Source organism: Ranitomeya variabilis, chromosome 1 (assembly GCF_051348905.1).
Source record: "Ranitomeya variabilis isolate aRanVar5 chromosome 1, aRanVar5.hap1, whole genome shotgun sequence".
Taxonomy (NCBI): Eukaryota; Metazoa; Chordata; class Amphibia; order Anura; family Dendrobatidae; genus Ranitomeya; species Ranitomeya variabilis.
Genome location: NC_135232.1, coordinates 772,589,980 through 772,617,793, shown reverse-complemented (window position 1 = coordinate 772,617,793; position 27,814 = coordinate 772,589,980). Strand labels below are relative to the sequence as shown.

The 27,814-nt window shown below is 44.5% G+C and overlaps 1 protein-coding gene across 3 annotated transcripts in view; it reads left to right on the top strand.

Annotated features, from left to right (window-relative positions):
• AP3D1 (adaptor related protein complex 3 subunit delta 1) overlaps positions 1–27,814 on the top strand; it is a 131,438-nt gene that overhangs the window by 60,161 nt on the left and 43,463 nt on the right. For all 3 annotated transcript variants that reach the window (XM_077271940.1, XM_077271941.1, XM_077271939.1), the window contains exons 8-15: positions 361–434; positions 618–667; positions 2,072–2,121; positions 9,672–9,720; positions 9,797–9,942; positions 10,041–10,189; positions 18,166–18,396; positions 19,004–19,235. In XM_077271940.1, the coding sequence (XP_077128055.1) occupies positions 361–434; positions 618–667; positions 2,072–2,121; positions 9,672–9,720; positions 9,797–9,942; positions 10,041–10,189; positions 18,166–18,396; positions 19,004–19,235 (981 nt within the window). The remainder of the gene's footprint in view (positions 1–360; positions 435–617; positions 668–2,071; positions 2,122–9,671; positions 9,721–9,796; positions 9,943–10,040; positions 10,190–18,165; positions 18,397–19,003; positions 19,236–27,814) is intronic.

Here is a 27,814-nt window from a genome sequence, read left to right as displayed (position 1 = left end):
AGGGAGATGGACAGTTCTGGTCACAAGCTCCTCCATCAGCAGCCATTATGAGAACAGGAGAGCGGTGCACTGAGAAAGGTCCACTAACCGGTACAAGAGGAGAACCTATACATTTATATTGGTGAGTGGCGCAAAATCACATCTGCAATGCTTAAAGTAAAGTGGACATCCTTTTTAAAGACCAAGTTTGGCTGTTACTTCTGCAACAATGTGTATGATGCCTTGGCTGTGGATACATACAATCCATTTCTTTTTTAAATGAACTATGACCCCTTTACAAGTCTGTAAAGCCCTTGTATTCATATGGGTTGTTCTCATATAGATTGACTTGTCTGCTTTGTTTTTCCACATTAACCGTAGTTTGGGGCCCTTACTCCATTGGAACCAAGGCTGGGAAAAAAACTGATTGAACCTCTGACCAACCTTATTCACAGGTAAGAGAATTCTGTGCTCCGTTGTCTGTAGTTCTGTCCTCCACCTGACTGGTATCAGAGAAAGGTTTCATCTTCCAGTTACTTCTGTGCTGTGCTTCTGATTTATTCTCCCCTTTCTGCCAGTTTCTTGCACCTTACGTGTTATCACACTTTTTTGTAACTGGTTCTTTTCCTTCTGTACAGTACATCTGCAATGTCTCTCCTGTACGAATGTGTGAATACTGTAATAGCGGGTAAGTAAAATAATTGGAAACCTTAACAAATTTACAGAATTTAAAATATCTTAAAATGTTAGCATAACTTAAAATAATAATAGACTAACCGGTTTAATTTTTTTTCCTATAAATCATTATGAAATTAAGACACTTTTATAATATATTGTATCAGAGAAATTCACATCTTGTTATTATTATTATTTATTTATATAGCACCATTAATTCCATGGTGCTGTACATGAGAAAGGGGTTACATACAGAGTTACAGATATCGTTTTCAGTAAACACATTTACAGTGACAGACTGGTACAGAGGGGAGAGGGCCCTGTCCTTGCTGACTTACATTCTATGGGATAATGGGGAAGAGACAGAAGGTCAGAGGTGCTGCAGCTCTGGCGGTGGTGAGGCGGCTGCTCTGGCGATGGCGAGGCGGCAGAATGGTTATTGCAGGCTGTAGGCTTTCTTGAAGAGATGGGTTTTCAGGTTCCGTCTGAAGGATCCGAGGGTGGTGGATAGTCGGACGTGTTGAGGTGTGGAATTCCAGAAGATGGGGGATGTTCGGGAGAAATCTTGGAGGCGGTTGTGTGAGGAACGAATAAGTGTGGAGGAGAGTAGGAGGTCTTGGGAGGATCAGAGATTACGTGAGAGAAGGTATTGGGAGATTAGTTCAGAGATATAGGGAGGGGACAGGTTGTGGTTGGCTTTGTAGATCAGTGTTAGTAGTTTGAACTGGATTCGTTGGGGAATTGAGAGCCAGTGGAGGGATTTGCAGAGGGGAGAAGCAGGGGAGTAGCGAGGAGAGAGGTGGATTAGCCGGGCAGCAGAGTTGAGGACAGACTGGAGTGGTGCAAGAGAGTAAGCAGGGAGGCCACAGAGGAGGGTGTTGCAGTAGTCAAGGCGGGAGATGATGAGGGCATGCACAAGAGTTTTGGTAGATTGTGGGCTGAGGAAGGGACGGATTCTGGCAATATTTTTGAGTTGGAGGCGACAGGAGGTGGCAAGAGTTTGGACGTGCGGTTTGAAGGACAGGGCAGAGTCGAGAGCTACCCCGAGGCATCGTATCTCAGGTGCGGGAGAGAGCGTGATGCCGTTTACCATAATAGATAGGTCAGGTAAGGGGGATACGTGAGATGGGGGAAATTGTTCCTATCACCTATCTATGGGATCCTTTTTCTTTCTGAACACTCTATAGAAGTGTGGAGCAGGATTGGAATCCTTAGTTAAATTTTCAAGTCAGCAAAACGGATCTTTCTTACGTGTTACAAAAGGTTTTCAAGATGTAATTCTTTTAAGTATGAATTCTGTTGTGTTTTACCCCTGTAGGTCTCTAAAATATTGCTTTAGGGTGAAATGTATTAGGAAGTTATCTAAAACAACTTTATTTCATGGCATCACATGATAAAGTGTAATTTTGTTTCACAGTTTTGATATCGCTGTCATCTGGGATGCCCAACCACAGTGCAAGCATTCAGGTAGGTTAAGAATCTTTTTTTTCTATGTATAAATTTGCTTGAACTGTACACACACTTTCAGGTGTTGTTTGGAAATACAGAGAAATGTGACAATAAATTCCCAAATAGCTTTAATTAAACATTTAATCTAGTCTTTTCTAAGGAGCCAATCTCTACAGTACAAAAAAATGACCACCAGCTTGTCACATCCTGTCAGGTTCGTTCACCTGTTGCTTTTTTTGACACATCGGGTCTTATGATGTTCGGCTCGAAACTCTCTACTCCTATGTTCCTGGAGATGACCTTCATCTAGTACTGCCATTCTATCTCCAGATCACAGCATCCAGAAAGACGGGGAGTAAGCCACCTTTTCTGAGGTTCAGCACCCCTGGCATCTCCAGGTATAGAGTAGAATATCCATGGGGAGCACAGCTTTCTGCACATGTAGAAAGAGTGCAAAGCTTTGTTCTGCACATGCTCAGAGGCCTCTGTCTTATTAACTCCCTACCAACCTATGATGTAAATGTACGTCATGGTCGAGTGCTGCTTTCCGCAACATTATGTGCATTTCAGTTATGACAGATTAGTGACAGGATATCACCGGCACCTGTCGTCCCAGCCAGCTTATCGGCACCTAGCTAAGCTGCAGGACCAATGTCTGCTGTCCCACTCGCCAGTCACAAGCCTCATAATGACAGGAGAAATGGCCATCCCTGCCTTTGATCTCCTCACTCCTGTCAGTGTTATGCTTCATCTCCATGTCTGTTACGAAAAGTAATTTAGCCCCTTAAGCACCTCACCAGAGCCCATATGATCCTCCAAGTGCCCTAAATTCCCTCTATCCTACCAGTTTGCTTTTTTCTTTCCTGATTTTTTTTTTTGCTTAAGCTAATAATCAAAAACTGTATTGATAATTATGTTTTAGAGTTAGCAGTCGGCATAAATTGAGATAGTAATAGCGGGTGTTAATTTTGGTTTGGAGTAGGTAATTGATTTTAGCGCTAGGCTACATTTAGTTTGCATATTAGAGACATTTTTGTGTTTAATAAAAATTTACAATTACGTTCTTTTAGTTTTACACATAAATATATATATATATATATCGTATTTTCCGGCGTATAAGACGACTGGGTGTATAAGACGACCCCCCAACTTTACCAGTTAAAATATAAAATCTTCTTAAAAGTCGGGGGTCTTCTTATACACCCTATGTTGTCTTATAGGGCCGGTGAATATGTGCCTTTTTTGGGGGGGGGGAGTGGTCCTGATGACGACGAGGGGGCGTCTCACAGGAAAGTGAGTATCCCCCATTACCTCATCGTAGCGCTGCAGCGTGGGGTCTCTGTGCTGGGAGTGGCGGCTGCTGTGCTGTGGGGCAGCGGCTCCTCTTCTGCAGTGTGGGGCCTCTGGTGCTGTGGGGCGGCGGCGTATCTTCATGCAGTCGGGGCTCCTCCGGCATCTCCTTAAAGCTCGGAGGCCCCGCTGGCAGCTCCATCAGCACAATGCGGTGGCCTCCGCTGCTCAGATTGAGATCTCGTCCCGAGATCTCTGGAGACGAGATCTGAATCTGAGCAGCGGCCATTTTCCCGGAGGCAGATCAATAGGTGCAATGCGGTGGCCTCCGGGAAAATGGCCGCTGGGGGCGGCGCATGCTCAGATTCAGATCTCGTCCCGAGATCTCGGGACACGAGATCTGAATCTGAGCAGCGGCCATTTTCCCGGAGGCCACCGCATTGTACCGATGGAGCTGACAGCGGGGCCTCCGAGCTTTAAGGAGATGCCGGAGGAGCCCCGACTGCATGAAGATACGCCGCCGCCCCACAGCACCAGAGGCCCCACACTGCAGAAGAGGAGCCGCCGCCCCACAGCACAGCAGCCGCCGCTCCCAGCACAGAGACCCCACGCTGCAGCGCTATGATGAGGTAATGGGGGATACTCACTTTCCTGTGAGACGCCCCCTCGTCGTCATCAGGACCACTCCCCCCCCCCCCCACCACCACCACCACCACCACCACCACCACCATCACCATATACACCCGGCGTACAAGGCGATAACCGGCGTATAAGACGACCCCCGACTTTTAAGAAGATTTTCAGGGGTTAAAAAGTCGTCTTATACGCCGGAAAATACGGTGTATATATATATATATATACATATATATATATACATATACACGGTTTCCAGCCAGCTAACGCTCAGCATGCTCATTGCTATCTAATTAACGCTGCTAGTGTTTAAACTAAAGTATATAATGACAACATTCAATAGCGCTTACGCAGGTGGTAAATTAACTTAAAATGAAGTTAATAACAATAATAATTAAAAATCAGAATAATACTAATGCATTTTATTCACAGTGTAAAATCAAAAGCAAACTGGATTCGTGTGGTAATGTGTGGGGACGGAGGCTCGTATGGTAATGTCTGGGGACAGCCTCGTGTGGTAATGTGTGGGGACAGAGCCTTGTGCGGTAATGTGTGAGGACGGAGCCTCGTGTGGTGATGTGTGGGTATGGAGCCTCGTGTGGTAATGTGTGGGCATGGAGCCTCGTGTGGTAATGTTTGGGTATGGAGCCTCGTGTGGTAATGTGTGGGTATGGAGCCTCGTGTGGTAATGTGTGGGTATGGAGCCTCGTGTGGTAATGTGTGGGTATGGAGCCTTGTGTGGTAATGTGTGGGGACAGAGCCTTGTGCGGTAATGTGAGGACGGAGCCTCGTGTGGTAATGTGTGAGGACGGAGCCTCGTGTGGTAATGTGTGGGTATGGAGCCTCGTGTGGTAATGTGTGGGGACGGAGCCTCGTGTGGTAATGTGTGAGGATGGAGCCTCGTGTGGTCATGTGTGGTGACGGAGCCTCGTGTGGTCACGTGTGAGGACGGAGCCTCGTGTGGTAATGTGTGAGGACGGAGCCTCTTGTGGTAATGTGTGGGGACGGCGCCTCGTGTGGTAATGTGTGGGGGCAGGATTATATGTGGTGGGGGGTGGGATTATGTTTGGTAATGTGGTGGGGGCGGGATTGTGTGGTAATGTGGTGGGGGCGGGATTGTGTGTGGTAATGTGGTGGGGGGGCGGTATTGTGTGTGGTAATGTGGTGGGGGCGGGATTGTGTGTGGTAATGTGGTGGGGGGGCAGGATTGTGTGTGGTAATGTGGTGGGGGGGCGGTATTGTGTGTGGTAATGTGGGCGGCGGGATCGTGTGTGGTAATATGGGCGGCGGCGGGATCGTGTGTGGTAATGTGGGCGGCGGGCTTGCATGTGGCAATGTGGTGGGGGGCGGGATTGTGTGTGGTGATGTGTGGGGGCGGAGCTACTGTGCAGGGGGCGGGATTAGCGAGTAATCACGATGCGCTATATATATATATATATATATATATATATATATATATATATATATATATATATATATATATATACACGCACACACATATATATATATATATATATATATAATGTGTGTGTATATGTATATATATAATGTATGTATATATATATATATATATATATATATATATATATATATATATATATATATATATATATATATATATACACATATATATATATACATATATATATACACACATGCAGAAGCTTTAGGCAGATTAGAAAAAAAATGATAAAGTATGAATGCTTTCAAATGAAGTGTCAATTGTTTGTTTATTTTTATCTATTAACAGAAACGTGAATGAACAAAATAAAAATCTAACTGAAATTAGTACATGATATGACCACCCTCTCTGCTTTCAAAACAGCTTCAATTCCTTCCAATTAAACTTGCACTAAGTCAGGGATTTTGTATGAGTTTAGTCAAGTGTAGGAGCAGTTATACCACAAAGTTGATGATAATTGTCATTTTCATATGCTGGTTGAAACAGTTATTAGACTAAACGAAAAAGCCTGTATAGGAGGCTTCACACTTGGTGAAGCTCAGCAAAATGCTAAAAAGGTGAGGTTGTGGAAGACCGTTTCATGTAACTTATTATACACCATGGGAAAACTGAGCTCAACAAGACACAAGGCAGTCATTTTGCATCAGCAAGGTTCCTCCCAGGTAACAAAGTCAAAGCAGATTGGGGTTTCACAATGTGCTGTTCAAGTACAAAGAAATGGGCAATGTTGAGAATTGTAGACGCAATGTTTGGCCAAGTAATCTTGGTGCAGCAGATGAAATACACACCATACTTCCCCTTCAAATCAGAAATGTCCATCAGTGCCATTAGTTCAGAACTGACAATAACCAGTTGGACCCGGCTACATCCATCTACTATTCGGAGAGGTTCAGTCAGTAGTGGTCTTTTATAGAGGAATTGCTGCCCAAAACTACTGTATGTCATTGATATAGAAACAAGGTCAAGTGACTCGACTTATCAAAATCATTGAGTCTGTGTAGTAGTGCAGTAAGAGACAGAAGGATTTGTGCAAGCCTACGTCCGCTGGTGACCCCTCCCACCTACCGCATTTCTGCAGAAGACTTTGCCTCGTACTTCAAAAACCACATAAACAACATCAAGAAAAGCAGTGTAAAACCACCCGACCACTCCATATAAAAGATATGACTTCTCCCATAATGTTCTTTCCCACAATCACTGAAAAGCTTGCTCTTCTTCTCTCCAAGTCACACCTCAACACTTGTGCACTTGGTCTATCCCATCCCACCTCCTCCCCAACCTCGCCATCCTGTTTTTCCCAGCCCTAACCCATCTTTTCAACCTAAGTTAAACCTCTGGTATTTTTGTTTTCAAATGCTCAACAATAGCGCTTATACTGCAAAAGCCATCCATAGACTCAGCCTCTGCGTCCAGCTATCGCCCTATTTCACTATTGTTTGTCTCAAAACTCCTCCAACAACACGTCCACTTTGATTTTTCCATACCACTTCTCATCCATCTCGCTCTTCTATAACCTTCAATCCAGCTTCCGTCCTCACCACTCAGCAAATTTTGGTCAGGGCAGTTTTAGCAAACAACTTACAAACCACCAAAGTTATTAGAAAATGATCTATATTCCTCCTTCTAGACCTAACCTCTGCCTTCAACCATAGTTGACCACTCCCTCCTAATACAGATCCTCTCTTCCCTTGGCATCAAGGACCTTGCCTTTTCCAGGATCGCCTCATACTGCACTAACCAAACATTGAGGCCATGTGCACACGTTCAGGATTTTTCGCGTTTTTTTCGCTATAAAAACGTGATAAGAATGCGAAAAAAACGCTTACATATGCCTCCCATTATTTACAGTGTATTCCGCATTTTTTGTGCAAATGTTGCGATTTTTTCCGCGAAAAAATCGCATCGCGGAAAAAAAAGCAACATGTTCATTAAAAATGCGGAATTGCGGGGATTCCGCACACCTAGGAGTCCATTGATCTGCTTACTTCCCGCACGGGGCTATGCCCACCATGCGGGAAGTAAGCAGATTATGTGCGGTTGGTACCCAGGGTGGAGGAGAGGAGACTCTCCTCCACGGACTGGGCACCATATAATTGGTAAAAAAAAAAAAGAATTAAAATAAAAAATAGTCCTATACTCACCCTCGATGTCTTCCCGCCTCACCGCTGCATGCTGCCGCTTCGGTTCCTATAGCTGCTGTGCGGTGAAGGACCTGTGATGACGTCACTGTCTTGTGATTGGTCGTGAGCGGTCATGTGACCGCTCACGTGACCGCTCACATGACCGCGACGTCATGGAAGGTCCTGCGCGCACAGCAGCTATAGGAAGAGGAACGGACGCCGCTGAGGAGATGTCTGGGTGAGTATAACCATTTTTTTTATTTTTTTTATTATTTTTAAACATTCTATCTTTTACTATAGATGCTGCATAAGCTGCATCTATAGTAAAAAGTTGGTCACGTTTGACAAGTGTGACCAACCTGTCAGTCAGTTTTCCAAGCGATGCTACAGATCGCTTGGAAAACTTTAGCATTCTGCAAGCTAATTACGCTTGCAGAATGCTAAAAAAAGCGAAAAAAACGCAAAAAAAAAAAAATGCGGATTTCTTGCAGAAAATTTCCGGTTTTCTTCAGGAAATTTCTGCAAGAAATCCGGACGTGTGCACATACCCTTAGCGTGTCCCCCATTCCTATTCTATCTTGTCATCTTGCCTTCTCTCTGTAGATATACCACAAGGCTGTGCCCTGGACCCCTACTCTTTTCCATCTATACCTTTTGGCCTTGGACAAATTCATAGTCACATGGCTTCCTTTACCATCTATGTGTTAATAATACTCAAAACTACCTCTATGTTCAGAATCCAGGAGTGTCTGTCAACCATATCCTCCTTCTTATCACACGTTATCAAACTTGATGTGGAGAAACCGATCTCGTCATCTTTCCTTCATCATGCTGAACCAGCCTACACTGTTTAACACTATAAATTGCATCATGCTTTCCCCTTTCTCACAAGTGTTCTGCCTCGGTACATGTACAGTAACACTAGAATAAATGGTGCTTTTAAAATTGCACAGACATCGCTGTAGGTTACAAAATTGGGCTAACTTGAGATTAGTGAATTAAATCATATCTTTGTAATTCACTTCCACACGGATTCAGCATGTTGGCGTCTGCCATTTTTATTTTTTTTTAACTGTAAAAGGCCTCTTCTTTTCACCGCCACCCGTCTGGTCCTCGGACTGCCGTCGGGCCTCACTCCCTAGGTATGACATCATGGCATGTGTTGCAACCTTTGCGGGTGCTTGATAAGTATCCTCCCGAGCCTAGTGAGTGACAGCCAGCCGGGGATCCCCTCTTTAATGGCAAACTGATGACACTGAGAACTGGATGGGTGAGTATAAGGATTTTTTTTTAAAACATATATTACAGCACTTTATTATGCTGTGTGGTTTGGAGAGACCCGAAAGCATAATAAGGGACATTAAATTAACACAGAATAACTTCTCCATTGATCGGCATTCCAGGAAAAAAATGCTTGAACTTGTGAATTGGAGATTTGCCAGAACTTCTCATCTCTTGTGCTGACAGTTTCTCGTTAAGGACAATTTTTATTTAGCTGTTTGTACCCAAGAGACATAACTTTATTTGTCAATATAATATGATTGTTCACTTTTTATGGGGCGAGTTGTCTTTGTCAATAGCACCGTTTTAGGGAACATATGATGATGCAGTTTACTGTTATTGGATGGGAATAGAAACAAATATACTAATTTCCATTTGTAATATTTTGAGGTTTAAATTTACATGACATTAATAAAAAATGGCGTACGAAACTGAAAGCGGTTCTCCAACACATTGTAAAAAGAGGTGCTCTCTACAAACCTCTAAAAAAGACAAACTCATATAAAAGTATAATAAAACAACAACAAAAAACTAATATCAAACAATCAAGAAAACAAAATAGCATAGAATAAAGGGTATAGTCCCTTTTGGACCTCCTCCTGGTTTATAGATACCTGATGTAACCTATAAAGCAGCAACTCAAACCATTATTCTGCAGTAATGTCCCAGTAAATTATTTAGCACTTAGGGTAGTGTTCTTTGTGAGAGCCTTTGATTTGTATGTGACAGTTGCATGTTTTTATTTTAGTACTAACTTAATATTTTTTTATTTTTTTTTGTAGCTGTGTGTTCAGAAGCTGCGGATTCTTATTGAAGATTCAGACCAGAATCGTAAGTGAAATGTTTCAGGCGAGCTATCCTCACGTTTCACCCCATGTTGTTGCTGACAATGAACTTCTTTTGACAGTGAAGTACCTAGGCTTGCTTGCTATGTCCAAAATCTTGAAAACTCACCCAAAGTCTGTACAGTCCCACAAAGATCTCATCCTCCAGTGTCTGGATGACAAAGATGAGTCCATTAGATTACGAGCCCTGGATCTTCTCTATGGAATGGTAAGAAGCAAAGCTTAACGTTGTCTGTTCTTCAGACTAGGCAATAAGTTTCTACTAATAAATGGTTTGCTTTTCACTGTCCCTTTGTATCCATACAGGTGTCTAAGAAGAATTTGATGGAGATTGTTAAGAAGCTAATGATTCATGTTGACAAAGCTGAAGGAACGGCCTACAGAGATGAATTACTGACCAAAATTATTGATATATGTAGCCAGTCCAACTATCAGTATATTACCAACTTTGAGTGGTTAGTACTTAATCACATGGTTCCATTTGTTGTGTTTGCATGAAGTGATCTAAATGTACAAAAGGATTCACTCACTGCTAGGGCTCAATGGTGACTTGTAAGTGCAGTATCTGACTATTACATCTCATTTTTTATTCTAATTAACTTTATTTTGCTGCAACAGAACAGTTGGCAGAAAGCCAACCTAACGTGACTACATTCAGGCACTTTAGTTGTGACTGGCAGTGAGACATTTGTGATCATGTCAGATGGCCACAAGTTGCCTTTCAAACCTAGCCTTATAGTGAATGTAGAGCACCTGACATACCGTAGGACATCACTTTTGACCATGACTCTAATATATCTTTAAAGCATTGGTTGATTGTTAGAGTAAACATATAAGTTAGCAATCAGACTCTTTTGTATTTTTTTCTTTATCTATCTTTACCTTATTTGACCTCATTTGGTTGTCGAGAGGTTAAATATCTCTGATAACAGAAGAGTCAATCTTGAAGACCAGTTCTCTACTTCTTGTAGAATTGATTTAACATCCTGCTTTTTTTCATTAGATGATTTATTAAAGACTGAGTTATGCTAGGATCATTACATTTTGTTCCAACAAATGTTTGAGGACTAAGTTCCACCCAAAATGCCAAGTGATACCTGTTAAAATGTCTAGTTTTAGTTAAATATGTTAACATTTCTTTGTTTTCTGCAGTAGTTTAAAAGTAGAGTTGTATTAGTGGTTCTCATACTTGCTCATCCTAAAGGTTGATTGTATAAAATTGAAAGGTAAAGAACTTGGCTCTTATCTAATGTTTCAGGAAGTAGGATTGCTTATAAGCCAGGGCTCACTCCAAGATGCTGTACTTGATATAGTAGTGCCACATGGTGAGTAGGTGTGTGACTGCTTATACCCTGCATCCTGGTGCTAGATCCTCCACCCCGGTGATCGGGATGTAGTCCATCAATGGAAGTAAACAAAAAATAGTGCTTACATGGCGCTGTCACTCTGCCTTATAGATGTCCCCAATTGCATAGATATTTGAATGAAGTTGTTCAGGTTTTGCATAAAAGTCTACAGTCACTATATGTGACTGCAGACTTGTGAATCCTTGGGGGGCAGCAGCGTCACTGGGCAGTCATGTGACCACAAGTATGCAGTATGCATACTTCCAACCACATGACTAGACGTTCACAACCTCGCTCAATTCACTTGTATTATCAGTTTCTGTATCTCTTCATTGGGGGACACAAAAACCATGGGTGTATGCTGCTGACACTATGCAAGTAAAAAAAAAAGTTAGCTTCTCCTTTGCAGTGTACACCCCACCGACTGGCATTCTGAACCTCAGTTTAGCTTAGTGTCAGTAGGAGGTGGACACGGGTCTTTTATTAGACCCATATCTACTTCAATGTGCGTTGTTTTCTTTCAGATTTCCCGGAGCGATACAGTGTGAACAGTCACAACTGTAATCCCACAATACGGACAATGAGTATGGCGTGTACTGCCACCCCGTATCCTCATCGATCCGACAGCAGGAACAAGACCCCTAGCACACAAGCATGCTTAGAAGACCGGTTCTCACCCACTCGCCCTCCAGAACCTGTCGGTTGTGGAGACGAGGACGTCCATCACCAGCTCCCTGGACGTCTGATACCTTCCTCGGATTAACGTTCGTAACGGACAGCATGGGATTTTTGAGGTGATTATTTCTTATGTCCCCACCCGTCCCACATTAGGAATTCAATTTTCACTTCTATAAGGGGTCCCTCTGGTTTTCTATTTTACAAGGGGGCGCAGAGTTTTTCCAGGCTACCTTTGGCCTGGTCATCGCTTTCCCTCCTCGTTGCTATCGGCGGGTCATGCGGGGCAGGGGTCGCCGCTGCATCCACGTGGCAGCCTTTGCAGACAGCCGCGCTACTTCTTTTCCCGGCGGCCGCATTGTCTCCTGATCCGGCGCGGCAGCCTCACTGATTATTTTTCCGGTGGCCGCACTGTTCCGGCGCTGCGGCTCTCTCCAGCGGTCGCCGGCTTCTGCCCGGGCCTACTCTTGGTGCCGCGACTCCGCCCACTTCCTTTTCTCTCGGGCAGGCTTTTCTCCCGCCCAACTATCATCTCCTCGGCGAGCCCCGCCCACCGGCGCCATCTTGATGCTCCTAGACAGGCGGTTAGCTCCGCCCACCACTCCACTGTGCCGCTGCCACGAGCGCCTTTCTCCGCCCATTCCAAGAGTGCGAATCCTGGCGTCCTCTTCTCCCTTGCGGTTGCCATCTTCTCCCTGCTGTTCTGTCAGGCCTGCAGCAAGCTCCGGACATGAGGGTGCCCCAGACGCCTTCCCTGACTGCCGTTTCTGAGGAGCATCTTCCAAGCCCTGTAGCCTTCCATCTGGACACCGCTTCGTCTGCCGTGAGTAGCTCTGCACTGCTGACTGACTCTCCTCTGCCCTCCTGTCCCCTAACCTTCTGGCATTCCTCAGGGGCCCGTTCGTCATGTCTAATTCTAAGGGAGGTCGCTCTCGTCCCCCTACTTCTTCCTCTACTTCCTCTGGCTTAGTCAAACACTTTGTGTTTGTCTTGTAACTGCAAGCTTCCCTCAGGTCAGTCCTCTCCCCTCTGTCAAGCCTGCAGCAACCCCATTATGCCCACCGCCCAGGATCCCCCTGCTGCTCCGCTTGAGAGTGGAGCCTCCACTACAGGTTGGGCTGCCTCTCTGTCACAATCGGTAGCGGAGCTAACACGGGTGTCCCAGACCCTTGTGTCTGTGCTCAACCGGCTGCCCCTGCAGACTCCCGCAGTAGCCAGCGGGTCGCAGTATCTCCATCCGAGCCTTCCACTATAGGCTGAAAAAGATCCAGACAGGAACGCCGGTCTGAGTCCTCTTCCCGTTCCATCTCGCCCCACGGGCCTTGTCTGCGATCGTCTTCTCCCCGGTCCTCCTCTTCTGAGTCAGGCGAGGCGTTCTCTGATGCGTCTTCAGGGGATAATTTGGAGATGGATTCGAACCAAATCGCTAGCATGAGGGATATGGTTCAGAGTCTCATTGCGATTAAACAGACCTGTGACATCAAAGATTCCTCTACGGAACCTGCAGATCAGGCGGTTTCGTTTAGACGGTCTAAAACACCTTCCAAGGTTTTCGCTCCTCACCCAGAGTTCGATCAGCTTCTGACCAGAGAAAGAGAGAATCCGACCAGACCCTTTCAAAGAGGAAAGCGCCTTGGCGTCTTATATCCTTTTTCTCCGGATCTCATCGCCAACTGGACTTCTCCCTCTGTGGATCCGCCAGTTTCTAGACTTTCCACCAACACAGTCCTCCCGCTGTCTGGCGGAGCATCTCTGAAAGATTCCAACGATAGAATCATAGAATCCTTTGCAAAGTCAACCTTCGAAGCGGCCGCGTCTACCCTATACCCAACTTTTGCTTCCACCTGGGCTTCGAAGTCTATATCCGAATGGGCCAAACAACTGTCGGGGCATTCTGGCCGGAGCTCCACCAGAACAGTTGGCGGAACTTGCCATCCAGATTTCTCCTGCTAGGGAATATTTGGTCTCTGCTTCTCTGGACGCCGCGTCCTGTGCCACTCAGGCGTCCAGTAATGTTGTTGCCATCCGTCGTACCGTTTGGCTCAAGGCCTGGCAGGTGGATTTGTCATCAAAAAAGTCCCTTACAAATCTGCCTTTTCAGGGATCACATCATTTCGGTTCCAAGCTGGACCAAATTATTAAGGACACCACCGGGGGCACAAGCTCCCTTCTTCCCCAGTCGAAACCTCGCCGGCCCCTCCTAGGCAGCAATTTCTGTCCTTTCGGCCTTTTTCATCGTTTCGAGGCTTCAAACTCCTTTTCCCAGCAGCAGAGGCCACAGGCACGTCAAGAGAAGAAGACGGTATCCTTTAGACCCATTCCTTCCTGGCGTTCCCGCTACTCCCAAGGTAGATCTTCCAGGTCTAGGACTGGAAGATCCACCTCGGCATGACTCGCGACAAGACCCCAGCGCACCTCCCAAGCTGGGCGGCCGTCTCCTCATCTTCAGGGACGTCTGGATCACCTCAGTGGAGGACGCATGGGTCAGGGAAGTTGTATCCTCAGGATACAAAATAGAGTTAATTTCACGGCCCCGGGATCGCTTCTTCGAATCCCGCAATCCAAGAGACCCCGCTCTAGTTCCGGGTTTCTTTGCAGCCATCGCTTCCCTCCTCAAATCTGGGGTAATCATTCCCGTTCTAGAAAAAGAACGGTTCACAGGTTTCTATTCGAACCGGTTTGTGGTACCGAAAAAAGATGGCAAGGTTAGTCCCATTCTAGATCTCAAATTGCTGAACAAGAGGGTTCGTCTGAGACACTTTAGAATGGAATCCCTTAGTTCGGTAATCGCTTCCATGGAGGCTCAGGAGTTTCTGTGTTCCATAGACATCCAGGATGCCTACCTCCATGTCCCTATATTTCCGGGACATCACAGATTTTTAAGTTTTGCAGTACATCAGGAGCATTACCAGTTTTTCACCCTGCCATTCGGTCTCGCAACCGCTCCCAGGGTTTTCACAAAGATTATGGCAGCACTGATAGCCATCTTGAGGATCAGAGGCCTGGTGCTCTTCTCGTACCTCGGCGACATACTCATCAAGGCTCCGTCCTTTTCTCAGGCTTTCGACTGTCTGTCCATCGTCCCGTTTCGGGTGGCTTGTCAACCGGAAGAGGTCCTGCCTTGTTCCTTTTCAGCGCCTCATATTTCTGGGCATGCTCTTCGACACCCGTCAGACCAGAGTTTTCCTTCCCGAAGAGAACCATTCTTCGTCTGGAAGTTTGCTTGCTCCAAGGTCATCGGCTTCCCTCCTTCCGATCAGCCATGAAGGTTCTGGGGAGGATGGTGGCAACATAAGAAGCTATTCCCTTCTCCCAATTTCACTCAAGACCTCTTAAGCAGGCTATTCTCTCACAATGGGACAGGTCTGTATTTTCCCTGGATCGCCCGATTTGGCTTTCGCCCCGGGTCAAGCGGTCCCTCAACTGGTGGCTGATGTCACCTCTCATCTCCCAGGGCAGGTCATTCCTTCCAGTTCACTGGCAGGTGGTGACGACGGACGCCAGCCTCCTCGGCTGGGGTACGGTGTTTCGTCACCTGACTGATCAGGGTGAGTGCAGGAGTCCTCTCTGCCGACCAATGTCCTCGAGATTCGGGCCATCTTTCTGTCCCTTCTTCACTGGGAAAGGATTCTCAGGGGTCTGCCAATTCGAATCCAGACGGACAATGCCACAGCAGTGGCATATGTCAACCACCAGGGGGGGACTCGGAGTTCTCTGGCCTTGGCCGAGGTATCCAAGATCCTCCCTTGGGCAGAGGCAACGGTTCCGGTGATATCTGCGGTGCATATCCCCGGCGTGGACAACTGGGCGGCCAATTTCCTCAGCTGCGAGGGCCTCGTGGCAGGTGAATGGTCCTTGCATCAGGAGGTCTTCCGTCAGATTTGTCTTCGATGGGGGGACTCCGGATGTGGACCTCATGGCATCCCGACTGAACAGGAAGGTCCCTCGGTTCGTCTCCAGGTCCCGCGACCCTCTCGCAGTGGGCGTCGACACTGGCCATTTCTTGGTCGCAGTTCGTGTTCCCCTATCTGTTTCCACCCCATCCCTTGCTTCCCAAGCTGTTAAAAAAGATCAAAGCAGAAGGGGTGCCAGTCATTCTGATCGCCCCGGATTGGCCCAGGAGATCTTGGTTCGCGGACATCGTCAACCTTCACGCGGACGCCCTGTGGCTTTTGAGACTGCAGTTCTAAGAGTGTACGGGCTTTCAGATCGGGTCATTCACACTATGATCCAGGCTAGGAAGCCTTAGTCTTCCAGGATCTACTATCGAACCTGGAAGGCTTATTTCAGTTGGTGCGAGTCCAATCATGTTCCACCTATGTCTTTCTCTCTTCCTTCTATTTTGGCCTTCCTTCAGGCAGGACTGGATGTGGGTCTTGCCCTTAGTTCCCTAAATGGCCTGGTTTCTGCTCTCTCCATCCTTTTCCAGAAGACGTTATCTTCTCGGCCACAGGTCAAGACCTTCCTTCAGCGAGTAGCCCATGCTGCTCCTCTGTACAGGGCTCCTGTGGATTCATGGGATCTCAGTCTTGTTCTGGATGTCCTGAGGGGTTCCCCCTTTGAGCCTCTCAGGGAGGTTTCCCTGTCATTCCTTTCCTGGGAGTGGTTTTCCTTGTGGCCATCACCTCTATCCGGCGTGTTTCAGAGTTGGCAGCCCTGTCTTGTCGACCTCCTTTCTTGGTTATCCACCAGGACAAAGGTGGTCCTGAGGCCTCCGCCTTCCTTCCTTCCGAAGGTGGTTTCCAACTTCCACCTCAACGAGGACATCGTTCTACCTTCCTTTTGTCCAGCTCCGACTCATCCTCTGGAGCGTTCTTTGAACAAGCTAGACCTCGTCAGGGCGGTGAGGGTCTACCTGGCTAGAACGGCCTCTTTTCGGAAGACAGATTCGTTATTTGTCATTCCTGATGGCACGTGTAGAGGCCTGCCGGCTTCCAAGGCAACTATTGCTTGCTGGACTAGAACGGTAATTTTGGAAGCCTACAGGGTCAAGAACAGAGTGCCCCCCTCCTGGGGGGTTAAGGCTCGCTCTACCCGGGCAGTCGGCGCCTCCTGGGCGGTACACCACAGGGCTTCCGCCCTACAGCTTTGCAAAGCGGCAACCTGGTCTTCCATCCACGCGTTCGCCAAATTTTACAAGGTCCATACCTACACTTCAGCGGACGCCAGCCTAGGCAGAAGGATCTTGCAGGCGACAGTGTTGAGTCCTCTGACCTGATGGAAGTCTGTTTTTCCCTCCCCAGGGACTGCTTTGGGACGTCCCATGGTTCCTGTGTCCCCCAATGAGGCGATAGAGAAAACAGGATTTTTTGGTTGCTTACCGTAAAATCTGTTTCTCGGAGCCTTCATTGGGGGACACTGCACCCTCACATGATTGTTCAGTTTCTTGTTGTTCTGCGTTCTATGAATGTTTTCATGCTTACTGTTTTTATATTTGTGATTATGTTCTCTCAACCTCATCTTTTTTTTCTCCTACTGCTTTCTCACTGAGGTTCAGAATGCCAGTCGGTGGGGTGTACACTGCAGTGGAGGAGCTAACTTTTTTATTTGCATAGTGTAAGCCTCCTAGTGGCAGCAGCATACACCCATGGTTCCTGTGTCCCCCAATGAAGGCTCCGAGAAACAGATTTTACGGTAAGCAACCAAAAAATCCTGTTTTTGTAGCTTTTCTTTGTACCTTATATAACTAAAAAGCTTTATTTCTGTGAACTATTGCCCATAATGGCATATTCCAGATGAGCCTGCACTAATACATTAAATATAAAGTGGTAGAATTAGGTCCCTGTTAATAAATGACAATATCTTGCTGGTTTTGGAAGCAGTTGATTAACATTGTATTCAGTTATTTAGTCAGAGATCTAAAAATACACCCAGATTCCGCTCTCTTAAGTGACTCCTAGTTATACTCCCTTTGAACATATGATGCCATGGTGCATAGCATTACATTTACCTACATTGGACCTCATCTGCCAAGTGGATGCCGAAACACTGCATATTAAACCCAACTAGACAAACAAATTGCCTCTTTAGAGAGGACGAGAACTAGAACTTAGTAGAAGTGTAAGTCCTAAGTCAATATCGAACCTTTAAAGACCTTTGCCACATGACTTGGGATAAAAGGCAAACCAGAATCTCAATTTGCAGACACAATGTTTCGGGATGCTGCACCTCATCAGTGCAATGTGTGACATCATAGTAGTAGGTGAGTAGGTCATAGCCTTTAAAGTGTTGTATGGTGATTTATATTTTTTTTTTAAACAAAGAATTAAGATGTTTTGTTCAAGATTAGCAGTATGTTGTAGCTTTAGTTTTATTTTAGCTGAATATTTCTTTATAAAATGATGTATAGTGTATTGCATGTTTGATTCATATTACTGTCAGTATCTAACATGAATTCTTTCTTCCTGTAGGTATATCAGTATTCTGGTAGAACTTACTCGCCTGGAAGGGACACGCCATGGCCACCTCATAGCCGCACAAATGCTTGATGTAGCGATCAGAGTCAAAGCTATTAGGATGTTTGCAGTTTCCCAGATGGCCACGCTACTTGACAATGCTCACCTGCTTGCCAGCAACACGCAGCGCAACGGAATCTGTGAAGTTCTTTATGCCGCTGCCTGGATTTGTGGCGAGTTTTCTGAGTAAGCATTTTTATTAGATTGGAAAATATCCTCATGGTGTTTTTATTATTTCAGTAGGTAATAATTCATGGCAACAGATTTTTATTATATGTCAAAAAATAACAAATAGAAATTTCAAAGGCAAGTGCTTAAGGCTGCACCATTCACTTACATGCAGCCATTTTGCAGTTCCCAGCATCAGCCAGTGGCTGAAAGCATCAGCTTCCAGGAGTATTGATGAAGGGACTTTGCTCCCTTTGTTCTTAGGATTGCTCGTTTTCAGGAACCTAGAGGTGAGATACTCATTGATCATCAAGTTTTGGTATATCCTAGGTATATTACATAGCATTAGAAGATCAGACTACAAGTTTAATGCTAGTTTTCGATGATTCTGAAGTTGTCATTTTATTGAAATATTCGGTCACAACGTAATTGTCATCAAACTGAAGAGCATTTGTTCGTTTTAAGATAATAGAGTAGAATCAAATCATTACTTCCAATCTGATACATGCTTGATTGATACGATTTTAAGATTTAATCTAAATTGTCTTTGCAAATTTTTGTTTGTAGCCATAATTTATTTTAAATGACCCCTAATTTAATAGCTTTATTTTCCCCCTCCTCTTAGGCACCTCCCAGAACCGCAGCAAACATTGGAGGCTATGTTAAGACCGAAAGTCACTACTCTGCCTGGGCATATTCAGGCTGTTTATGTCCAGAATGTGGTCAAGTTATATTCTTGTATGCTGCAGCGCAAAGAACAGGAAGAAGATAAAGAAGCCGCACAGGAGATTACTCAGCTTATGATTGACAGACTCCCTCAATTTGTGCAAAGCGCAGACTTGGAAGTTCAGGAGCGGGTGAGTAACTGCTAAGGTGGAAAGAGAAATGGGGGCTGATTCTTGGTGGAGTAAAAGCTTTGAAAAGTTGCAACGTGTTTGTGTTACACGTATTTGCTCAAATATGTGACTTTATGTATTTTACACCAGGTTGAATCAGCTCTGCCAAAATGATTGTAGCTGGAGTATCATTATTGAGGCGTCAATAAATGAAATGGCATGTACATCTTAATCAATTCGGCACCTGCTACTCCCATGAGACTGGCGTAGTGCGATTGTGCGCCACACCAGTCTTGTTGACTCAGCCCAATCTGTTTATCCTTGACCAAACATTTTTTTTTACCATTTCATAAATGGAGAATTGTATCTTAAAAGGCCTAGGCAGGGTGTATTTTTTTTTATTTTTTAAACAAATGAATATTCTCGAGCAATGATATGCAAGACCTGGTTTTGCTAATGGATGTTCATAAAGTTTGTGCTTAAATAGAATCTGTCAATAGGATGAACCCCCTAAGTCGTCTGTATGGGCATGTAGGCCATAGGAAGCTGAATAATATCTGTGCTCCGATGTCTTATTCCAGAGAAATCCACATTCTTATATGTAAGTGATTTGTTTAGGTCTGTGGCCCGGACACTGATCTGCATGAGAATCTGTTTTGCAGAGATTGAAATTATTTCTAAATAAATGGGGAAGTTACCATTGCGAGGCAAGTAACGAACATAGAACAGGAGAACGGAAATTTGTCTCCTAACAAACACTTATCAGAAACAGAACAAGTTTGTACATAAAATAGGGGTCGTGCACAAAATAGATAAGGATCATATACAAAAAAAAGTGCAAAAAAGACCATTGAAGGAAGCATACTATAAAATACAAAATTTTAGTAGGGATATTATAAAAAAATATATAATGATAAACAGCTGATTCAGTTGATGGCGCACGTTACAAAAAAGGAGTACAAAACTCTTGGAAAGTATGAACTCAGAGAGAGAGGTTATATTGCAAAAATGCCCAGAAAGAATAAAATCCACAAAAAGCTTAATTAAAATGTAATGCACATGTCATAGCAGCACCTAAAATATAGAATGGCACATGATGGATACATATACTAATTGTAAACAAAAACAGAGCGTGTATAGTATACATAAATAGTAAGGTGCTGGAGTGCATAAGACTAGTAAACAATCAAGCTTATAGGCAAGAAAAGATACAGTGCATGAGCAAAGGGCATGAGGTAACATCAGAAAAACATTTTTACCTAAGGCGTTAAAGTGCTGCTTGTCCTCTGCTCGCGTTCCAGCACTTGCCTTCTTCCGGGAGACGTGGATAGTGAGGAAAAGGAGATGATGATTAAATAGGGCATTAGACCAGTCACTAGCATGTTGCCAAGGTGACGTATATACTGATAATTGAAAGGCACATGCGTGCATGTCCTGCTTCCCCCGCACATCCCCCAAATGATGTTATAACGACGCCATGGGCACATGACTGTGGAGCCCCGCCCACATGGATCACGTGTGCGGGACACCCGGACAAAAGCGCACGACGGCAACATGAAGATGCAAACTGGGAGGGGGGAAAACTACCAGTGCAAGAGAGCTACCAAGGAAACGGAGGAAGCCAGGAGCATAATACGTAACAGAACATTGATAGAATGTAAGTATTGCGGCTAGAAAGTTTATATCAGACTGGTGTTTGGTATAAGGGATCAAGGTATGTAAAAAACACTGAAGAGGTGAATAGAGAGAATAAAATGTATTAAAAAAGGTGTGTATGGGCATAACGATGAAGGTGAGAGGAATATGTAAGAAAAGGGGTGTGTGGGCATAATGATGATGGTGACAGTGAAGCAAATATTAGAATGATGTATAAGAAAAATAAAAATGATGAAGATATGAGTAAGGAAAAATGAAAATGTGAGGGTGTATAATAGAGGGATAATACATAAATCCCATAATAATACAGTTTGATCATAAGATGTAAAGCGCCATGGAATAAATGGCGCTATAACAATAAATAATAATAATAATAAGAGCAACATTATTTAAAGAGTAAAAAAAAGGTGTGTGATGAAAGAATCATAAATAAATACAAAGTTAACAAAAATGTATCAAAACATTATTTTACAAAAATGTGAATAAAGGATCATAAATCCTGAATTAAATAGAATTACATCATAATAAACTCAAGATTAAACAAGAAAATGAGACAAAAAAGTGAAAAAATTAAAAAGGCCCAGATAATGTGTGTCCATAGAGGGGTGTAATAAATCCATCCAGATGATAGGAGCAAACAAGTCACATAAAGTTTAGACACAGGCAATACATGATTGGTCATGAGATACTAAGGAAAATGAAAATAAAATTAATGACATATAAAAATCCAAGAAAGTTTAAAAAAAGCAAAAACAAATATTAGACATAAAAACGGATATTAAGATGATCAGAGAAATGATGCGTAATTGAGTGTTTCATTGAGCCCCAGAGGTTGGAGAGTGCGCAAAGCCCAAATCCATCTGGCTTTTTGTTTTGAGCAAGGAGCTGGCTTACATTGCCACCACGTAAATCTATAACAATACAATCAATCCCAGTAAGTCTTAAGCCAGGTGGATCACAATTATGGAACCTTTTGAAATGTCTTGGGATAGGCTTAAGCTGTTCTGTATTCTCTTCTTTCTCTGCGGCCATAATGTCCCTTACATGCTCACGGACCCGTAATTTAAACGGTCTTGTAAGTACAATATAAATTTTTGAACAAGGGCAGGTGGCATGATATATCACTGCCTTTATCGTACATGTAATTGTTTGGGTAATTTTGAATAATTTGTTATCTGATTTTGGTGGCTTGTTTCACATTTGGACAGGCAACGCATTTGCCACAGGGAGAGCAAACCCCATTGTTGGATAGGTTTGGGGACAAGAGTAGGAAATAAGGTAGACTGGTTGTTTACTGGATAAAGGCTCTATCAAATGATCTTGCAAGTGTCATGCACGACGAGCGGTAATAATTGGTTGTGCAGGAAGATATTGTTTCAGGATCGGGTCTTTAGTAAGAATAGGCCAGTGTTTAGAAATATCACGCATTAATTGCCACTGCGAATGATATTGGCTATTTAGTCTTACCTTATTATCTAAAAGAAAAAAATATTCAGCTCACCCAACAAATCTATATATATAATTGTCTAAGGGTTTTTCCGTCTGTCTGTCTGTCTGTCTGTCTGTCTGTCTTGGAAATCCCACGTCTCTGATTGGTCGAGGCCGCCAGGCCTCGACCAATCAGCGACGGGCACAGTATCAACGTAGATGTCATTGGTTGCCATGGCGACGATGATGTCATAAAGGTTGCCTCGACCAATCAGCGACGGGCACAGTCTGCCGCGAATTCTGGAATCATCATTGTCCATATACTACGGGGACATGCAATCAGCGACGGGCACAGCATGGCGACGATGATGTCATAAAGGTTGCCTCGACCAATCAGCGACGGGCACAGTCTGCCGCGAATTCGCCTCGACCAATCCGCGACGGGCACAGTATCGACGTAGATGTCATAATGGTTGCCATGGCGACGATGATGTCATAAAGGTTGCCTCGACCAATCAGCGACGGGCACAGTCTGCCGCGAATTCTGGAATCATCATTGTCCATATACTACGGGGACATGCATATTCTAGAATACCCGATGCGTTAGAATCGGGCCACAGTCTAGTAAATAAATAAACGTCCAGCCAAATGACGTGATGAATGCAAAAAAATCGAAAGAAATATTTATATTAAAATCCAATTCAACTTTATTAGAAAATCTTGATAAAAATCCCAATAACAAGTGGCAAGTAAGAGGATCACACAACAGCCCTCACTGAACGCGTTTCGAACACTATTGTGTTCTTAGTCCTCAGTATGGAGAGGGAGGTGCAACTACTTGCTATAAATGAGATGGAACAGGTGGTAAAATAATTAACACATGAAAAGCAAGTGAAACACATCAAACAAAACTGTGAAAAGAATGTACATAAATAAAAACAGAATAGAAATACATAAAATAAAAACAATGAGAAATACACTGCATGAATATATTTGTAGATGGAGCAATGATGTCATATTATTCTTCTATTATTTTCCTAACAACAAATAACCAGTTCTAGTAATGGAGCATCAGCTCTTTTCTGAGGTTCATACCTGAAGGTGCTCGAGTATTTAGGCATAAGGTCCAAAAAGCCTCCCTATCTCGTAAGGTTCTTTCTCTGTTCCCGCCCCGTATATTCCTGTGAATGTGTTCAATCTCAAAAACCTTCAGTGATGAGGTATTTCTATTATGGACTTGTATGAAATGGTTAGAGGCACTAGAAAGGTGTCTAATGGTGGGTTGGACAATATCATATAGATGTTCGTGAAATCTTTCTTTAAGTCTGCGTATCGTGGAGCCAACATATAATAATCTTTATAATCTTTATTTTTATATAGCGCTAACATATTCCGCAGCGCTTTACAGTTTTGCACACATCATCGCTGTCCCCGATGGGGCTCACAATCTAAATTCCCTATCAGTATGTCTTTGGAATGTGGGAGGAAACCGGAGTGCCCGGAGGAAACCCACGCAAACACGGAGAGAACATACAAACTCTTTGCAGATGTTGTCCAAGGTGGGATTAGAACCCAGGACTCCAGCGCTGCAAGGCTGCTGTGCTAACCACTGCGCCACCGTGCTGCACGACACACATTCTATAATATAAATTACGTTGTTTGAATTACAATTAATAAAATCCTTTATATTGTATTCTTTTTGATTTTGTTCCAGCAAAAGTAGCGTTTTTTTTTGCGTATGAACAAGTTTTGCATGGAAAAGAGCCGCATTTGAAAAAACCTTTCATAGACAACCAACAGGTCCTATTTCTAGACATGTCAGATTGAACAAAACTGGGAGCGAGTAAAGTACCTAAGGTGGGGGCTCTCCTAGAGACTATTTTGATGCCTTCCTGTAAAATGGAGTCTCTGATAGAATCATTCCGCAAAATATTTAAATTGCGGCGCACAATATTCGAGATAAAATTAAAATGTGCACTATAAGTAAGTATTAATACTGGTTGTTTGTGATAAGCATTTTTTGCAGCTAATTGGGCTTGGTTTGTAGGAGCATTGGTGTTAGTAGTTGGAATATTAACAAGTTCTGATCTGGTTTTTTTATTCGTAAGATTAAATGCTCTATCAATAGCCCATCTAGGGTATTTACGATCACTGAGTCTTTGTCGGATATTAGCTATTTCTTTATGAAAAGTAATTTCATTGCTACAGTTACGTTTGGCTCTTATGGCTTCCCCTACAGGGATAGATTTTATAGTGTGGAAGGGGTGAAAGCTGCTTGCATGTAATATGGTGTTACCCGCAGTAGGTTTGCGATAGGTCTGTGTTTTGATCACCTGTTGCGGTATGCCTGATAGGAGTTAAATCAAGAAAATTAATGAATTCAGAATTCCAATGATATGTGATCTTCAAATTAAAAGGATTGTTATTCACATAAAAAATGAAAGCATTAATCGAGGATACATCACCCTTCCATACTAACAATAAGTCGTCAATACATCTCGAATACCATTGAATTTCTGCCAAAAATGGGTTATCTGCATTGAAGATATAGTTTTCCTCCCACCACGACATGACTAAATTTGTTACCGAGGGGGAAAATTTCGCACCCATTGACACTCCACCTACTTGTAAAAATTTTTTTTTGTCAAATAAGAAAGTTATGAGAAATCAAAAAAGACAATACTGAAACAATATACATTTGAAGATCGTCAGAATAATTGCTATACTTAAACAGGTGAAACTGTACAGCATGCAAGGCTACTTTGTGGGGAATTGATGAATATAAAGCAATGACATCGCATGTCAACCATGACCAATTAGAATCCCAGGTTACATTGTAAAACGTACTAAGAATGTCACGTGAATCTTTGATGTATCCTGGTACTCGTTGAACTAGGGGTTCTAACATGGAGTCCAACCACTCCCCCAAATGTTCACTATAAGAACCCATACCAGAGATAAGACGCGTGGGAGGTGGAAAAATCTCCTTGTGAGTTTTTGGTAAAGCATGAAGTATTGGAATTTTAGGATGGTCAACACAAATGTAATCCGCCTGCTGTTTAGAAAAAATACCGCATGAAACACCTTCATTAACTAGATTTTTCAAAATGGATGAAAACTCAGTAGTGGGGTTAGATTTTAAAAACATGTAACTTTCATTATTATTGAGCATCTCATTAATGATGTTAAAATAGTCAGATTTGTTTAGAATAACTACTGAGCCCCCCTTATCTGACATTCTGATGGCTGTCCTGGTTGTTTTTAATTTTTTCAAGGGATTCACGTTCCAATTTGGTCAGATTAGAGTTATAATGGTGATGGTTCGAATGTAACGCAAGCCGATGCAATTCCTTTTCTATCATTTCTTGAAAGCCGTCCATGGTATCTGTCCGAGCTTGAACAGGATAAAACAATGAGTTCTTTGTTTTAAATACATACAGGTCCTGTGTCTGTTGATGTCATAAAATTCGAGTCGGTATCCAGGTCCATAAGTGTCAGAAGTCCGTTTTGTTCCATAAAATTTTTCCCTACAAATTCATTCACTACATGTGTAAATTCATCAGGAACGGTATCTTGGTTTTCCTCATAAAAATGTTTTCTTTATCGCTTCATTGGGGGACACAGGACAACCATGGGTGTATGCTGCTGCTGCTAGGAGGCTGACACTATGCAAAAAAGGAAAAGGCGTAGCTCCTCCCCGGCAGTATACACCCACCGACAGGCACCAAGCACCTCAGTTTGTGCTTAGTGTCTGTAGGAGGCGGACCTGGATCTTCAGACCCGCTGCTAATCTTGATTCCTTTACAGGTTTTGTTGTTTTTATTAACGTTTTGGCTTTTCTGTTTCAGATACAGCATTCAGGGATTCAGGGTGCAATCTTCCACCCTGCCTCCCCAGGAGGGCGGCTGAGCGAGCAGTGTGGTGTCGTCCGCATCGCAGCTCTCAGACCGCCGGCAGGACATTATCCCCTGTCACCCTCCCAGGTGCTCCAGGGTCTTTATGGTGGCGGTCCTTGCCAAACAGTCCCCCCTCACCCCTCTCCTCGGAGAGGGCTGAGAGGAAGACGGTGGTCACCAGCGGTGACCCCTCCCCCTTGTTTTGGGGTCGAGGCCGTCTTCTGGACGAAGGATTCTGTTCCAGCGACCCCTCTCTCATCGGGCCCCTGGTCGATCCTCTCTCCTTCTACCTGTGGAACCGGAACATGCAGGTACCAGCGCTTCAGCAGCCGCTCCCCCGCAGCAGTATTTCCCTGTCTAATGTACAGTGCTTTCACACAGAGTCACGGCAGTTTTTTACTTTCACTTTCACGCTGCGGCCGGCCACACCCCCTCCGATAGGCCACGCCCCCTCCTTTTCCGGCTCTCTTTTCCTCCACTCAGAGGGGTTTTTACATCCCGGGCACACCCTTCCTTTTCAGTGCGGCCCTATCAGGAGCCTTGGCTTATTCCTCTCAGTACAGCACCGCCCGTTCTTCTCTGCTGGCACTTCCTGCTTCAGCAGCTCCGTGCACAGGAGACATCGTGTGTTGGGGGACACAGACAACTCTGCTCTGCGGTGCGGTAGGATTGCGACGCTATATTGGCCCCTCCCTGGTATTATCCATACCACTGTAGGCCCTTTAGCCTTTTCTGTAGTATAGTGCTGCAGAATATCCTTATGTCCAACTCTTCTGGAGCCTGCCTTACCAAACCTACCATAACTCACTATGCCCGTGCTCGTTGGAAGATAAAGTGGTCTGTAGGCCAATCGTCGCCTCTCTGCCAGTCCTGCAGTCCTCCTGCCTTGTCTGCCCCGCAGGAAGCTTCCGACTCTCGGGATGGGGGCGCTCTCCCTCCCCCTGAGTGGGCCGTTGCTATCTCGCAGTCGGTCTCTGATTTGACTAAGGTATCTCAGTCCCTGGTCCAGGCGCTTGAACGTCTTCCACAGCCTTCAGCCACCAGCGCTCCGACCGTTTTTCATGGTGAGTTGGCCGCACCTGACCCTGAACCGCAGGGAGACAAATCAGCCAGCCGCTCTAGAAAGAGGACTCTGTCTGGCTCTTCGTCTGGTTCTCCAGGTCCCTCCGCAGCGCTCAAGCTGCTCTCCTCCTCCCAATTCCCCTCTTCGGAGGAGGACATTGGGTCTGATGTGGATTCCCAGTCCGGTTCTGACTCCGATTCAGACCAGACTTCTAGCATGCAGGCTGTCGTAGATAGTCTTATTTCGGCTATCTCGCTAACCCTCAAACTAAAGCAAGACGAGGTTTCCCCCCAGGATTCCTCTGTCTCCTTTAAGCGGGTGAAGCGTCCCTCTCGCTCCTTTCCTACCCATGAGGAGTTTGTCTACCCTGTCTAAACACTGGGAACATCCTGAAAAACGTTTTTCGGGTAGAAAACATCTGGACGTGCTCTATCCCTTTAGCGCCGATCTTCTCTCCAAGTGGGCTGAATCTCCCAAGGTCGATCCACCGATCTCCCGGCTTTCCTCCAAGACTGTTCTCTCCTTACCGGACGGCGCGTCGCTTAAGGATGCATCGG